We start from the raw sequence: 17,483 nt of genomic DNA on the forward strand, positions 1-17,483 counted from the left end.
GGTAAGGATTGAAGAACTCTTATTAGACGTTATTTGCTCACTAAAGAAGTACCTTTTGATAAAATAGAGGCCATCCACTTGACGGGGCAAGGTGTTAGAGAATTTTTTTTTTAGGCTAATTAACTGTTGAAATCTCATAATATCAAAGCTAATCAATAGTCTATATAATTTTAGTTTTAGGTTAAGATTTAAATATTTTTTTTTAATTAGCAATAGATAATTGGTTGCAAATTTTATATTGTCTTCATCAATGAATTTTATATTGCTAAGTCTGTCATATATATATATATATATATATATATATATATATATATATATATATATATATAATCCGTTGCAAATTTATTACTAAATTAGCAACAGAATTATCTGTTTCTAGAATCTAATGTTATTAGCCCCATTTTTTTTTTAGTAGTGATCATTAATATTTCTGAGAAGACTAGGCTGTGGGAGTTTGAGTTGATTGTCAGAAATCCAAAACGTCATCCAGAGCGATTTGGTGAACGTGCAATGAACATTTATTGTACTGTCCCAAACTTATTAAAGGTTGATCGTAGAGTTTGATAAGACACCCAACTCGAAAACCTTTCAAAATAAATCTTCAACGCTGTCGTTTGATCTCCAGAATTTTGTCTCTGTCCTCTGGCTGAATTTTGTGGTATTGAATGAATGACAGGGTCGGTGGTATGATGGTTTATTTGGGAATGATTTAGGTGAATTTGGTGAGGTTTTTGCTGGGTTTGGATTAGGGATGAAGTTTGAAGTGTTTGGTTTTTTGGTGCCATAGTATTTTCTTCCTTTGAATACCTCATCCTCGATTAACCTAATCCCTTGATTATTAGTTTTATTTTATTTTAATCATTATAATTTCTATTTTCAAAAAAACACTAATTAAACATTTTCTGAGGCAAGATTGTCAAAAATGTTTTTTTGACACGACATGAAATATACAATATAAACTCGAATCGTAAAATCGCAAGAAAAATATTTTAACTAATTATATATTGACAATTTCAGTCAAGTAGTAAATAATAATATAACACAATTAAAATAAAAGTGAAATAAACAATATAAATGTTCAAACACCTTAAAATACATAATTCAAATAAAAATTCATACATGGTTTAAATAACTTAAAAATACGAAAAGAAAAAAAATAAGATTGAACAACTATGTTTTATTGATAGAGTTTCAGAACATTTTCTAAATGACAGGTCTTGAAACACACTGCAGACAACTAGTGAGATAATACATTAACATTCAAAGGTATATCACCAATTTTTTAAAAAAATTAACAGAGACCAATACAGTGAACCCGTGACAACGAGAACAAAAATGTACAAAATAACATCAATTTAATCTCATGCCACCTCACCTTCCACCTTTTTTATGTTAGTAACAATTCCTAGAAATAATGTCCAAATATCCCACCATTAGGGGTGATCATTTTCGGTTCGGTTCGGTTCGGTTTTTATCAAAAAAAGTAACCAAACCGAAATTTTTTTTTTTGAAAAAAAAACCGAAACCGAACCGAAACCGGGTCAAACCGACCGGTTTCGGTTCGGTTCGGTTCGGTTTTTTAGGGCAAAAACCGGTTCAAACCGGTTTGGCTCGGTTTTTCCAGTTTTGGCTCGGTTTTCTCGGTTTTGGCTCGGTTTTTTTCGGTTTGGCTCGGTTTTTTTGGTTTGGCTCGGTTTTTCCGGTTTGGCTCGGTTTTTTTCCGGTTTTTTGTCGGTTTCGGTTCGGTTCGGCTCGGTTTTTTTCTTATAAAACCGAAACCGAACCGAACCGGCCGGTTTTTTCAAAAATTTAATCGGTTTAATCGGTTTTTTTTTTCGGTTCGGTTTTTTCAGTTATTTTTTTCCGGTTTTCTCGGTTTAATCGGTTTTCCGGTTTTTTTGCTCACCCCTAAAGCAAGACATGTATTTCAAGTTCTCTCTGAGTCTTTATCGTCTCTTTTTATAGTTAACAAATGGTTAGTTTAAAACATAGTATTTCTCTCTATATAAGTATTCCTATATCTTATTTTACTCCTTTGATTCCTCACCATCTACCTCTGTCTTCCCATGGTTTCGATCCTCCGATCATGCCTTCCTGGCCTAAAATACAATATAAGGCTTTCCCATACCCAAGATCCTCTAATGCTGGTGTTAATCTGCTAAGATTGAAAATTTGAGATTTAGGCAATGAGGAAAGGGGAGACTAGGGAGTGGAGACTATGTAGTGGAGTGTCAGGGGACTTGGATAGGGAGACAGTAAATTTTTTAACTTTTGCAGGTTAAAACTCGAAATCGGTTAAACTCGGTCAAACTCGTAAAATCGGTCCGATTTTACCGATTTTAACTAAGTTTGACCGATTTTGACCTAGTTTGATCGATTTCGAGTTTTAACCTGATTTGACACGTTATATACATGTTGACTCGTAAAATCATAAAATTTTAAGAGTTAACTCGCGATTTTAACAACCTTGATCTAAGGCTTATCATCATTCCCATATCAGTTCTCTTGGGTGGATCATTTTCTTTCTTCTTTTTTCACTTAGAATGAAATTTGATCCATGGACATTGCTTCTGCTTGGTTGATAATATCAAATCATCCTCGGCAATTATATGCTAAGCCTCTTCGTCCATTTGTTTGTTTCGCAATCAAACTAGCAATCCAACGGGGGTATTTCTAAGCTGATAAGGCTGTTAAAAACCTTAACAATCCAATGCTAAGCCTCTATTGATTTGAAATAATTTTGCTTCCTTGGAATATGATGAAGATATACAATTACTGAAGACTGCGGATCATATGAAAATAAACCCAGGTTTAAATATGGTGAAGACAATTCAAACCAATAATAAATACAAAAGAAGTCTGTCTATTCCAAAAGTTCTTAAGATGGGAAAGAGTAGAAAAGCAGAAACCATTGTCTACTAGGGGGTGTGAGCTTTTCACCCACTAGTGCTCCAAGACACAAACAAAATAACAAGTGGAGGAGAAGTACGGAGAGGTCTCACAAGCCTAAAAAAACCCTAACAACTAAGTTAAGAAGAAGGGGAAAAGTAGTAGATCAACCTCGGAATATTACAAGGGGTCTGGTCTATATTTGCCCTTTACTTTGTTTGGCGAAGTCAATTCCCGAACCTCTAACATCTTTTCCCACTCATGGTATGCTTTGGTTCTTAATTATTCTTGCCCAAAACGAAAGCCATGAGGCAAAAAAGAATTATGTGAGGTGCGTTCTTGACTTCTCCCATTCTTCTATCACCCAAAATCGAAACCAACTTTGAGTTTTTTCACAAAATTTCCCTCGTTTTTCCTTCTCTGGTAATGAACTGCAAAACAAAATATAAAATAAAATAAATGAATATATATAATAGGAAATACATTTAAAGAATAATTTTTTTTTAAAAAAACTAGCATTATATATGTCAATATATATAGAGAATTGACAAGGCTGTTAAAAACCTTCGAAAACAAATAGTCTTTCCAAGCTTGCTATGTGTTTGAAGGTGTAGAAGGTTGGGTTTCGATAGCTGTAACACTTGAAAAGCAAGTCATTTGAAAGGGTTGGCTTGAACTTAAATTTATTAGATGATAGTCTTGTGAGGCTGTGTATATAAAGTTTGAGTAAAAGGAAAAATATGAAGTTTTGTTTCTCTAAAAGAAGATGATTTACCTTGTTAAAGGCGATCTATTTATATAATCTTAAGCCGTGCATTTCCATATCAAAGTAAGATGACTAATGTGCTTGGCACAAACAAATTTAGGCTACTTGGGAACAAAAACCACTTATTTTGAATACCACAAAATTCATTCAGATTTGCATGAATATTAAAGAGATGCATGCACAACAGCGAAAGTCCACTTACCTATAAATTAACCTTCAAAGATCATGCAGATTCGCATGATAAGGAAGCCTTAATCCTCTCCACAGTGCATGCAATCAAGTTGTTAACAGTTGCAACTGAGCCAAGAGACAGTTTTGCTGTAGGAACTGAATCAACCAGAATCTGGAACGCGACAGTTAGAAGAGATCCTCCTGTAGACCCAGATTCATCCATGCCTACTCCATGCGCTGCGGTTCCATCAGGAAAAATAGCAAACCCTGATGGAAGAAGTGCCACATAATCTGGATCCCCGCCGTTAAGCACCACGTTCATTGCAACAATATCAACAGGAGCATAGATTACGAAAGAGGCCGTTTGATCAGTGCAACTCTCTTGCAAAATCAGCATGTTGCTCTGGCTCGAATTCGCGCTCTAAAATTATGATGTGTTAGATCAGCTAAAATATCGATAGCACAATAGCCTTACGATCATAGAGAACTTAACTTCATTAACAGGTACAAAGGATTTCCTTATGCTACTTACATTAACTCGGATTAGAGATACACAGTTGCCTGTATCCCGGCCATTAGCAATGTGTGCCATTTCTTGGACAACCCCACCATTTGATAGAATATCCCACTGTGTAAAGCAGCCAAGTCTTAGAATGAGATTCAATCATTCAGTATATTTAAAATTCTAATGAGATTCTAAAGGAAGCTTTTGTCTTCATTGGCTGTGTGCTTGTTATGCATAAATGGGATGCAATAAAAGTTAGTCAAAAAGTTCTAATTGTTATATATACCTCATTACGGGTGTTCTCATCACGTAGAAAATCAAAAACCCTCTTTGGTGGAACTGGAAGCCAGAAGGAAGTTGCTGCACTAAGCACAATCCCAGGAGGCCTCCCTGGATCATCTACACTCTTCCTTGTCATGACCCTGACATCATCAGCTCCAGTCCCAGATAGTGTAGTCCATGTGTGGGCGGTAGAGGCGCTCACGCCAGCACAGAAGCTTATCACCATTCTCTCTGCCAGCTTCATCATACTCTTTCTTCCTTCTTGATTAGTAATAACTGTGAATAAACAAATGAGGCAAGTCGAAGGTCAAACATATCAATTAGTACAATAGTTATATAATATATATTACCACCAGCATCACCAGCAGGAATGTTTGTTGCCATGGCACTGGCAAGGCGCTCGCATTGCCGGTTTAGGGTTGCGACCCAACGTTTTGCCCCGAATGCATGTCCTGAGCTAACTAGATGCTTGTATAGATTATGAACACCTCTATCATCCACTTCTACATGTTCAACCCATGTAACCTAAGGTAGGGAGAAATTCGATTACAAAGGTAGCAATAACTAAGAATTGCTTTTCTTTTTGTATAGAAATGGTGCAGCTTAAATAAACTAGAGAATAACAATACACATTGATAAGGAAGTAAATATTCACCTTCGAGTAACCATTGGGCATTTCTTGAATTAAACATCCAGATGGCCTTCTTCGACATCTTGCTGCTGGACCAGGGCGTATACTGTCCAATGAAACATCAACCACAGCCCAAGTCCCATCAGCATGTTGTTTACAGTACCTGACATAGTAACTTTCACGAGTAGGAACAAGTGGAGTTGGAAGTTGAAATTCAGCTGTCATCTGGAAACAAATGAGAATCAGTTCAATACATTTAGAGAGGATGATATCATAAATCATCTTGACATATTTGGTTTCATGATTCGGTAATCCACACCTATGATTTCAGGGATATGTAAAAGATATAGAACAGACTATATATTAAATCATGTCTCGGGTTATGGATGATCAAATTAGCAAATGTATTGCTAATTGGATGATAATCAAGGAATATTTGTATTACCACTTGCAAGGCTCCATTGTAGTTCCCTGCAACTCCTGTAGATAGCACTTCTAAAGTCAAAGCTCTTGAGACAATGCCAGAAAACAATGTAGACCACTGATTCTGAAAGCCAAAACATAATCACAAATCAATATTGGATCGATATGCATTTATGTACATGCTTAAATATACTTGATTTGCTTTGAAAGATACTAAAAGGAAACTTACCACATCCATCAGATACTCGACAAGGTTGATGTGGTTCATGATAACAACAGCAGACTCTCTTGAAGCCTCACATTTAAAACCAGTAGGTTTAGGACCAATACCATGAGGGAATATCCTTATGTATTCATCTTCATTCAACACTGCATCAATTCCATCAAGGCTGTTCATCCATAAAGGTTCATCCATTTGAGCCATTCTAATTAGTTCCTCCATGGCTGCCACTGCAAGCTCAATTATCATGGGCTTATCAGCCTCAGTAGGTGCACTAATAGACCTTAGTAGGTCTCCAGCTTCATAAATATCCCCTCCTAAGCCTGGTTGTCCACCAAAATTCCCAACACCAAGGTCAACTGGACGTGGAGGCATTGGAGGCGATAGAACAGGATAGTTCACCACAGGCTTGCCAACATACCTAGCAGCAATTGCTGAAATACGGTCAATCTGCGAAAAAAAGAGGAGAAACGAAATAACTTTTGAAGATATCAGGCATTGAACGTTATAGATCCACCAAAAAAAATCAATCTAATAACTTCACCTCTTCTCTCAATCTAGTATTTTCAAGTCTCAAATGATGTTCATCAAAGGACATCTCTCCTATGGCAGTAGGCCCTCCGCAATTAGGACACGAGGCATTGCTAAGAGCTTCCCTGTACCGCATGTTGTCAGCCCTAAGCTTTTCATTCTCATTTCGAAGCTGTGTGTTTTCATGGCGCTCATGCTGGGTCTGAAACGAGAAAGAATTTAGCTAAACATCTCGGAGGTTTAAGAGAAATTCTTATAACCCCCCCTAAAGAAAACTTTCCAAGAGAAGAAGCCAAGATATTGTAACCGCCCCTTGACGTGCATAACATAGAAAACAGAAGGCAAATATGGTATTTATTACATGGTCTAAATTAGTAATGTCTAGGCTAAGGTTATGCGCACACGTTATACCTTCATTTGGGTACGCTTATTTTGGAACCAAAACTTGACTTGCAAAGGCTCTAACCCTAATTCTCGGCTTAACTCCTTCCTTTGCTTGTCATCTGGGTGTGGACACTCTTTGAAGAAACTAATAAGACCAATAATGAAAAGGCATTAATCGTAAGTTACATGTGTCAACATATTTAAGGCAATATAGAATATCAATAGCAGTGTATAATTTAATTAAGGCAGAGCTTACGCTTCCATTTCTTGGATCTGATGCTGGGTATGGCGATGGTAGCGCTTCTTTTTGGGGCGTGGGTCTTGATCATCACCTGAAGCGCCTTCTTGATTCTCACTGCCTGATTTTGTGTTGGTACTATCAAATTCCTCATCTCTAATTCGAGTCATGTCGCCTTCAGATGTGTTGTGTGTCATGTCTAGATGATGAAACTCGTGACCTTCCATCATGTTTGGCTGGAACATTATCTACAGATCTTTAAGATTCCTCAAGCTTTATTGTTTTTTAATCTAACAGCAGAGCGGAAATTTCCACTAAAAAAGAAAGGTGATTAAAATGTTCATGCCAACATATATCTATATGAAGTAGTGCAAAAGGTACTTTTATAATGTGCAAAAGCCTAGGACGTATGGGAAAGCAACGTTTGAAAAATTGTTCTTGGAATGTAGAAAAATACTAGATCTTGGATAGGACAAAAGGCCCATGTTAAAATACTAGATTCTCAAAACCTTCCATCTCCCTCTGATTGTGTGATGAGTAAAGCAAAACCCTTTACGCGTTTTGCAACTATCGAGGAGGATTTTGCTTAAAGAAAACAAATTAGTCCGCCTAAAAGCCAAATAACAAACATAATACAACTTTTGACTCCTGAACAGTAGCAGAAGAAGAAGAGATCTGATGTGAAAAAAAATGTTAAGGGGTAAGGAAATCAATATGGGGTCGTTAAAAAATGAAAAATCCTGTACATTAACCAAACAAATATCCAAGAAAACTGGATCATAAAGCTTAAAAAGCACAAACAGTGGAGAAGAAAGTCATGGAAAAGAACACAAGTGCAGACCTGACCAAGAGCAAGTCCGGAGGATGATCCAAACCCACCAACATTACCATTAACCCCGATCATTGATGGCATGTTTCTTGCCGGAATCATTACTCCGGCTGGCATATTTCACAAGCCACGAACCCTAAGAAACGTTGTATATAGGAATATATATTTGTGTGTCTGTGCCTTATAGGTAGCTTAACTCACTCTCCTTTTGACTCTACTGTTATATATGGTCTTAGATCATAGAGAGTGGGTTTCTCACGGATTTTCTAGAGAGTATAGAAAACAGGCAGGCTGACTATCGTTCTCTTTTTCCCCGTAGGGGAATTGGTTTCTCCCTTTCTACGCCTATCTGGTTCTTACGTACATACGAAAGAGACAGAGAATATATAAAGAAGGTCGAGTTGACGATTTTTAACAGGTAAATATCTGACTAAACCCCCAAAATCCAAATATAAAATCTACATAACGCCCAACTAAGATCACGGAGAATCCAACTTTGCCTTCCCAGTTTCCTTTCTTTCTTTAGCTTTATCTGCTCCAAGAAAAAAAAAAGGTAAGAAAACAAAATGAGAGAACTACATGCAAGGGAGAGAGAGAGATGTGAGAAAGAGTGGATTTGCAAACCCACTCATTCTTTAGTAGTGGAAAATATAGAGAAGACTATGAGACTCTCTTGAAAAAACCTACTCATACAAGAAATTTACTTGCCAAGAAATAAAAACAAAAGAAAACAGTCTTGACTGAAAGGATTTTATTTTTCTTTGTTTTGGATCTGGTTTTGAGGTTACCTTGTGGAAAAGAAAGCAGTATCTGGGTCTGCTAGTGGTTTCTCTGGAGATTTTGGAAATAATTTTTATGGTAAGAAGTTGGTGAGTGGATATGGAGATAGAGTAGTCAAGGGAAGAAAATCAAGAGTCAAGAAAGAATGGGAAAAAAAACAAAACTAGAGAGCATGAAGAAGATGGAGAATCAAAGTAACTTAGGAAGAGAAACAAGGCAATGGAAGTGAAGGAGAAAGAGAAAACTGTGGCAGCAAGGAGTTATTGCAGAGCGTATTGAGAGGGTGCAATAGCATTAAATGGTGGAGAGGTGTAATTGCTATGGAAAGAGAAATAGTTCATTTCGCTAATTTAATTTTCTTAGTAGAGTGTATTGTGCGACGGCTACCAAACTCTCCATACATAAACTTTTTCAAGTAATTTTCTCTTGTATAAATGTTTTTTTTTTTTTACTTTCTAGAACTACTAAAATATAATTCTTTTTAGACTGACGAATTATAGTATATGAGTGGTGCAACACGCTTACTATAACATGCATATAGAAATAAAATATCATCAAATAAGTTTGTAATATCAATTTTTAGATATAAAATATTATTTTTTCAAGTGTCTCAAGTTTATTCAATCATCTTTCACAATCATTTGCTTAATTATAGTGTAAAAATGGATTGATTTTGGTGATTAACTTTCTTGAAGAGAAGGAATTAAATAAAAAACAATTCGAAAAAGTAACATGAAGCTTGCCATAGAAGGAAAGGGAATTTATGGGTTAGGGTTCGGTGTTATTATTGATTTGATTTATGAGTTAGGATATAGTTTTGTAGCTTAATTACAATGTTTATTAAACAATTTCATGTAGGGAAAGAGTTTTATGGATGAATTAATTAAAGTTATTAATTATTTATCTCAACAAAGAAATTTGAAGTATATTTAAGTAGTTGGTTTATTTTAATCCAATTATAATGTGAAGTTAGAAAATTATGTTTTGTGGTTTAAAGTTGTGATTTTAGTAATTTTTACGTTTAATATAGTTATTATTATTGTTTTTATTATGGTTGTTATAAGTGTTGTCGAAATTGTTATGGTATTGGGTTTTGTCTTTTATGGGTGAACTAATTTAATGCTTATCTACTATTATTCTTAATAAAATATCCATTACTAATCAAGTGTTGATTGGGTGAATTTTTTTTCAAAAGAATTATTGATTAAGTTAGTTTCACTTTATTAATTAATTGTGTGTTTTATATTGTAGTAGTTTTTATGGTAGTGGTTTGAAAAAGTTGGTTTAAAAAAAAACTATAAATTATAGCTTTTTTATGATTAAGATTTTTTTTAAAAATATATTAGTAGAATCCATGCAAAACTATAACATGTGTTGATTAAGCAAATATTTTAAAAATTATAGTGGAGACAAAACATATTTTTAATCACATTACCAAACCAACCCTTTAGTATAGGTTGTTGTAAATGATTGTTGCAATATAGTTAAACCTCTATAAATCAAAACCCTTTAGATAATAAAAAAATTAAAAATTTATCAAGATATTATTTAATTGATAAATTATTAAGTTAATAATTTATATATTAATTAATAAAAAAAATTAATTTATCTAAGTGTTGTTTATTCTTTCTCCAAAACATTTAATTTAATATATATATTGTGTATTATGTTTATATAAATATTATCTAATTACCAAATTATGAATTATCATTATTTTATGTATTTATTTAACTAAAACAAGTTCATGAATATAATTAGTGTTATTAAATAAAAATCATGGATTTATTTATTTTTGCAAGAAAATAAAATTACATTCTATGTATACTTAATTAATATATTTTATGAATATTTAATCAAGAAAAACATCTATGAAAAGAACATATAGTATCATAGATGGTACAACTAATCAGAATTGCTTTTCTATCTCAAAGATGTAAAGAAATCAACAATGAATAATGAAATGCATAACACATTGTACTAGGACACACATAGAAAATCCAACTTGCTCCCAAATGCAATTGTAACGGTAGATGTCAGGAAAGTTTTAACTTGCAAATGAGTTAAGCAACAATATCAAATATAAAATCGAAAGGTCATCAGAGTATCTATTAGCCAATATTGAAAAAGATGGCGATGCCAAATGATTACAAACCCTAAAATTCTTAGAGCTAAAGAAGGTTTTTTATGAGTGGTTTGTTCAATACCAAGAATGTGTAAATATAACTATAGAATTGATCACAAAGAAGGAAAAGAAGTTTCTGAAAAAGATGTACCTTGTAGATAATTAAGCGCTTCAAATTAAGGCATGGCATCAGGACGTATTGTTATTTTAAAGAAAGCAAATAAATTGATATGGAGCTCGTGAAAAGTAACCTCCAGTCTATATAATTAAACCACATCCATTTTCCATGAAAGATGTTTTTAATATGGTCGAAATATGATTTTTGATAGGCTATAACTAGATAACAAAGAAACTTGAAGGTAAAAACAAGACAAGAAAAGACTTACAATTGTTATTTGTTGTAACAAGAATGGTTTTAAGAAAATTATTTTATGGTTTATTGCTAAACCACTATGATTAAAAAATGTGAACTTGAGCAATGTGAACTATGAATATCATGCTAAAAAATGAGCGTGAATGATTCAAATTTTATTTCAGGAATATGTTCAACAACTTGATAAAACAATGGATGGTAAAATGTTTTCTTGCTTGTTGATAATTGTCTTTCTCATCCAAAAACTATTGAAGGTTTGAAAAGTATTAAATTATTTCTTTTTGTCACCCAACACAACATCAAAGATTCAGCCTTGCGATGTAGGGATCATATGAGCTTTCAAGTTGCATGTCATTGATTTTATCAAAATCTCTTAAAGGGTTATGAAATATGGATCAAAGTTTTTCAACCAAGCCCGGTGATCAACCCGACCCAAGGCCCAAGTCACGAGTTTTGCCCGGGTCACCGGGTTTTGATCGGGTCACCCGATCACCTAGGTCAACCCTAATTTTTTTTATAAATCAAAACGACATCGTTTTGATTAAAAACAAATAAATAGTCAATGGGTTGCAACCGGATTTTTGACTGAGTCAACCAGGTTTTTGACTTCTCTTATTTTTTTCTTAAACCCAGCCTGGTTCCAACTCTAGGTCAGCCGGGTCCCGGGTCGACTCGCCAGACTGGGTCAGGTTTTAAAACTATGATATGAGTCCTAAGTCCAGAGAAGATAAAAGTTATAGATATAATAAATCTTGAAATCTCTGCGTAGATAACAAATGTTCAATCAAGTAAAATTGCAAATTATTTTTGACATTGTAAAATCATATCTATGAATAATATGACTTCAGAGAATTTGGATCCACACTTAAATGATGAAGTTATGCAATAATTATATGTTCTAATTAAAAAGTTAAAGTATTATGATACAATAAATGTTGAGTACTGTTGTATGAGATTTTTTCCAAGAACTACCGAGGAGAAAATGAGGCAACTTTAAAGTTGTTGAATGACAAGCAAATTATTAAGAACAACATGAAAAAACAACAAAGAAATGAAGTTGAAGACAATAGTTATGTACTAAAACCTATCTCGCATAAAGATGCACTCAAAACAACAATTACATTGCATAATTTTCTCTTACAATACGAGAACACTAAATTAAAGCTTCTTAATGCACTAAGAAAAAGTTTGAGATGAGGTTTAATGAGACATCAATTTAAAGAGGAAACAAATAACATTGAAATCATATTTTATAAACACCTCATAATTGAGTCATGTATATATATAATTTTGATGTATAAGGAGATTATTAATTTATACATTAAGTGGTACCTATATGTTGCAGAGTAGAGATTGACAAAAGTATTCCATTATATTTATAGATGATTGCACAATATATTATTATACTTATTTTCTAATAAGCAAAGTACAAAGTTGAAATTAACATAATTAAAAGACAAATGTAATAAGAAATGATAAAGGTGTATAATTTGAGGCACCTTCAATGAATTTTATTTAAAAAAATAGTATTATCCATCAAACTAACGCTCCTTATTTACTTTAACAAAATGACATTGATGAATGTAGAAACAAGTTCTAAAAGATATGATGAATATCATGTTTATATGTTTAGAAACACCTCAAAACTTATAGGGCGAAGGCAATTTTAACTATAAAATATATATTTAACAAAGTACCTCATAAGAAGTTGGAAAAGACACCATTCAAAATTATATAAAGGAAGAAGACCTTACAAATACCTCAAAATATGAGGATGTCTTGTAAAAATGGTTATATTTGATCCTAAAAAGGTCAAGATAATACCTAAATTTAAGAATTATATATTCATTGGATATATGATGTTGATGGAAATAACTCAAGAAAAATAACAAGCACAAGTAATACAAAATTCTACTAAATAAGGTAACCACACAAAAACTATAATTTAAAATCTTATTACTGAATATTTCTTTTCAAGTAGTCTCATAAAACACAAATTAAACAACTATAGTTATAGTAGAAATAACTTCCTAAACAAAGTGGCCTTATTTTAAGGCTGTTTAAACTATAATGGATAAATTTTTTTATCTTTATAAGAAACAAGGCCTTTGAAATCTCTTAGCAAACTTTTAACTCAATCCAATGGTTGGATTGAAAGTTATACCCAACAATATAAAATTGCATATTAGAAAAAAAATCTTTTGCATCAATATACATACAATAGTAATAATTGAAAGTTTGATGTATGATATGAACTACACAAGATCAGATATTGCATACTCGGTTAGCAGACTGAGAAAATTTACTAATAATTTATATGTGGATTATTAAAAAGCAATAAAAGGTACTTAAATATTTGAGATACATCTTGAATTAAGGGTCATACCATACTTGGTAACAAATGGTACTGAAGAGTTATAGTGATGAAAATTAGATATCTAATTTAAAGATTCAAAATCTACTAGTCGATATGATTTCAAACTCGAACGAGCACCTATTTCTTGGAATTCCTCTAAGCAAATATGTATAGCAAGATCCATGATACAATCAAAGTTTATTATTTTTGACAAAGCTTCAAACAAAACCAAGTAGTTTTGAAATTTCTTAGAGGATATTCTATATTAACCAAAGCTAGTATAAGCAATTTGTCTCTATTACGATAGTCAGAAAAAAATTAGAAATGCACAAAGTAGTATGAATAATAGTAAGTTTTCACATATATATCATAGATACAATAATATTAAATACTTGGACTTGAATGAAATTATTTCCATTAACAATGTAAAGTCAAAGGCAAATATGACGGATAAGCTTATTTAATACATAATGACAGAGCTTATGTATAGTTCATCGAGGGAAATGTCTTAAGACATTTAAAGATGAAAAAGTAGTAAATGTAGAGTTGATCGAGGGCAGAACATGTGGCCATGCAGTTATAAACTAAAAAATGGAAGGGAAAGGACTCTTGTCGCACATAAAAAAAATTAGATACTTTCCAATCACACTTAGACTATAAAGGTTATTCATGTCACCAAAAATTGTTGAGCACATAACATGGCATCATTCACAGAATATAGTGGATGGCGTAATGGTGCACCATTTCGATGGTGAAGCCTAAAATTTTTTTAATAGAATGTATCCTTAGTTTTCAGTGGAATCAAGGAACGTGCATCTTGGGTTAAATATGATCCAACAAGTTACAGACATAACACATGGAGTGGCTTGAAACGAATATCATCCAGACAATATGCAAACTTAAGATGATATTCCCTTTATCGTTCTTTGACTCAATTGAGTATCTACATATACATCTACCATTTGAGGCAAAAGATGGAGGCCTAGTCCAATATAGATGGATGTATCCATTTAATAGATTAGAAATTACACATGCATCATAATTAAAATTATATTGTCTTTTTAAAAAAAATCAAAATATTTATTTAATTTCATGTAGGTACTTATTCAACCTAAAGAGAAAAGTAAAAAATAAGGCGCATGTTAAGGCTTTGATATGTGAGGCTTATATTGTTGAAGAGATCTCAACATTTATCTCGTACTATTTTGAGCCTCATTTAAGAACAAGAATCAACCGCGTTCCAAGGCATGACGACTTTTATGACGTGTGATACAACAATATTATTCGATAGTTTCACCCACATTTAACCAGTTTTAGCCTATGTTATATATATAAAATGCCTTGATATTCCTTATTTTATGTTTTGAAGGCACTTTTGGATGAAAGATGCAAAAATGAGTAAATTGGAGGTAATTGGCAGATTTGACGTTCAGTCAATGTTTTGTGCAGAGCGTGAGTTCTAGAGGTCGAAATGAAGTGATTCCAGTGGCACTAAAAAGTTAATATCCATAACTTTCTTGAAATTTAATGCAAGAAAAATAAAAAGAGAAAGATCATGGAAATCACATCCTACAAAGTCAAATCTCGCATTCTGACAGTGTTGATGTTTGGCCATTCAAAATTTAATATCTGAAGCTAAAGAAGTCGAATTGCTGCAAACTCAATTGTTTTGGATTCCTAACTCAAAGACCTATCAACGCTCCAACTTTCATCCAAAAACGATGTCACATGAAGGAGATGTCATTTTTCAAAATGACAACTGAATTCTGCCAGCAAACAGGTTTCGTGAAGAAAAGAGTCCAAATTACACTCTGAAGCATCTAAAATGACATCCAAGTTTTTATATCAGCAATTTAGCTCCTCTAAATCAGAACTTGAAGATTTCATGCAAGGTTATTTCTCCTTTTTAGGGAAAATAGTTATTGAAGTACTTAAATGTAAACTGCCAACTTAAGGAATGACTATTTTGTAAAATAGAGGCTAGGGTTTCTTAGCATATAAAAAGAAAGAGAGAAGGGGCTGGCAGCCAGCAAAAAAGAGGGAGAGCAGAAGGAGGCAGCAGCCAGCAGAGAATAAACACAAATTCTCTCCTCTACAAACCCAAAAATCATGCTCTCTTCAATCTTTAGAAGTAGTTGTTCAATAGTTATGCAAGGCTAAGCTCTTTTTTTGGTTGCAAGGACGCAAAAACCTTCGGATTTCAAGAACCGTGAGATTTATTCTTCCTTTTATTTTTAGTTTATGTTATGAATGAGTATGATTGTTTTCCTATGCATATTTCCTATGATTGTTGTTGATGATTGCTAGAGCGGACTCTAAGTTATTGTTGTGAACAATCTATTGCTAAGTTTAATATCAAAACCGGAGTTGTGATATATGAACTTGTGAAGCAACTAAGGTTGATAATTATGGCGGAACTACGTTATTGAACTTAGGGAGAACATTTGAACAAAGTGACACAAGCTGCGGACAGATTGTATGTTAGTCTTGATGAAATTATCTAGTTCTTAAAGCTACCATTAAATTAAATCATTAGTGGGGACACTTTGATTGTTTGTTGGTTAGGATTAGTTATACGGCGGATTCGTTAATTAATCAACGTTAAGAAAAGATAAAATTTCAGAACACAAACTGCAATTTTCGTTTCAAGGATCGGTTCTAATTTCTGTAGGTGGATGTGTGCTTACGACCAAGATTTGTTTTCTTGATAAGTTTTGGTTTTAATTGATTTTGTTTGCTAGTTTAATTGTTGTCATAGTTTAGATAATCACAAACCAAATCCCCTCAATTACATAACGTACAACATAAAAATCTGACTCGAAACTTTCTCGTGGGATCGACCCCTTACTTGCTCTATACTATCTTGTGTGTTTTAAGCTAGGGTAATTAATTAGTGCGACTGCGGTATCGCAACAAATTTTGGCGCCGCTGCCGGGGAGGTAATTTTAGTTGATTCTTATGCTTGTACTGTTATTTTTATTTGCTGTGATTAAAAAAAAAAAGAGAAACAAAATTTTTGCTTGCGGTGGTATTGTTCACTTACGGCAGCGGTACTGCTCAAAACAGATTTTTTTGATGGAATTAGATATTAGGCTTTTGTTTCCTTAAGGGAAACAAAATTCTGAACAGGACTAGTGAACCACTAGCCCCATCCTATCAAGGCCAAATTCCGCTGTTTTCAAGTGTTTTTAGGCAGTTTTAGTTTTCTATCGTAGGATTTTCGTACAATTTGCATTGTTTTTGATCTCTTGTGTGGTTTGTTTCTTTTAACTTTTCTTGATGATTTATGCCAGTAACCCGTTCTACTAATCAAAGTCAAGTGCAGTTGAATCTCGAAATAGAAAAAACTTTACGCAGGTTACGAAAGGAAGCTCGCCTCAACACCATGGCTATTGCACAACAACAAACACTCAAGGAGCTTGCTGCTCCTAACGTGGAAAATCAGCCACTGTGCATAGACATCAACAATAATGTAAACTTTGAGTCAAATCTGGTTTTATACATTTGCCACCAACATTTAATGGTCTTGCAGGTGAAGATCCTCAAACTCATCTCAAGGAGTTCTAGATGGTTTGCGTTGGCATGAAATCGAATAGAGTTGACGAAGAATAGGTTAAGTTGAAAGCTTTCCCTTTCTCTTTAAAAGGGGCAGAAAGGCATGGTTTTTCTCTATTCTCCCAGGTTCCATTGGATCTTGGAATGCCATGAAGAAGATTTTCCTTGGAAAGTATTTCCCAGCATCTCGAGTTGCCACCATAAGGAAAGAAATATGTAGGATTCAACAATCTCATGGAAAGACACTTTCCGAGTATTGGGAAAGATTTGAGCAACTGTGCATTCAATGCCCTCATCATCAAATACCCGATCAACTGCTCATTCAATATTTCTATGAAGGATTGATGCCTACTGACCGTAGTATCATTGATGCTGCAAGTGGAGGGGCATTGGTAGATAAGACACTTGAGGCTGCACGCCAATTGATA

At 33.6% G+C, this 17,483-nt stretch overlaps 1 protein-coding gene across 5 annotated transcripts; it reads right to left on the reverse strand.

Moving 5' to 3' along the window:
• Positions 1-2,792: 2,792 nt before the first annotated feature.
• On the reverse strand, positions 2,793-8,946 carry LOC7489907 (homeobox-leucine zipper protein HDG2). 5 transcript variants are annotated; one of them, XM_024594593.2, is made up of 13 exons: positions 8,658-8,946; positions 7,882-8,401; positions 7,059-7,288; positions 6,830-6,947; positions 6,432-6,620; positions 5,897-6,337; positions 5,690-5,791; positions 5,269-5,469; positions 4,976-5,138; positions 4,618-4,889; positions 4,359-4,454; positions 3,858-4,247; positions 2,793-3,320 (listed from the first exon to the last, which is right to left on the reverse strand). In XM_024594593.2, exons 2-12 carry the CDS (start codon positions 7,984-7,986, stop codon positions 3,879-3,881), a joined length of 2,286 nt encoding a protein of 761 aa, XP_024450361.1. In that variant the 5' UTR covers positions 7,987-8,401; positions 8,658-8,946; the 3' UTR covers positions 2,793-3,320; positions 3,858-3,878. The 5 variants fall into 5 exon arrangements, with proteins under 5 accessions (XP_024450361.1, XP_024450360.1, XP_002302880.2 ...); XM_024594592.2 differs by having other exon boundaries at positions 4,964-5,138; positions 8,658-8,944; XM_002302844.4 differs by having other exon boundaries at positions 4,964-5,138; positions 7,059-7,276; positions 8,658-8,943.
• Between the last annotated feature and the right edge of the window lie 8,537 nt (positions 8,947-17,483).

The sequence above is a fragment of the Populus trichocarpa genome, chromosome 2, assembly GCF_000002775.5.
Source record: "Populus trichocarpa isolate Nisqually-1 chromosome 2, P.trichocarpa_v4.1, whole genome shotgun sequence".
NCBI classification, from domain to species: Eukaryota; Viridiplantae; Streptophyta; class Magnoliopsida; order Malpighiales; family Salicaceae; genus Populus; species Populus trichocarpa.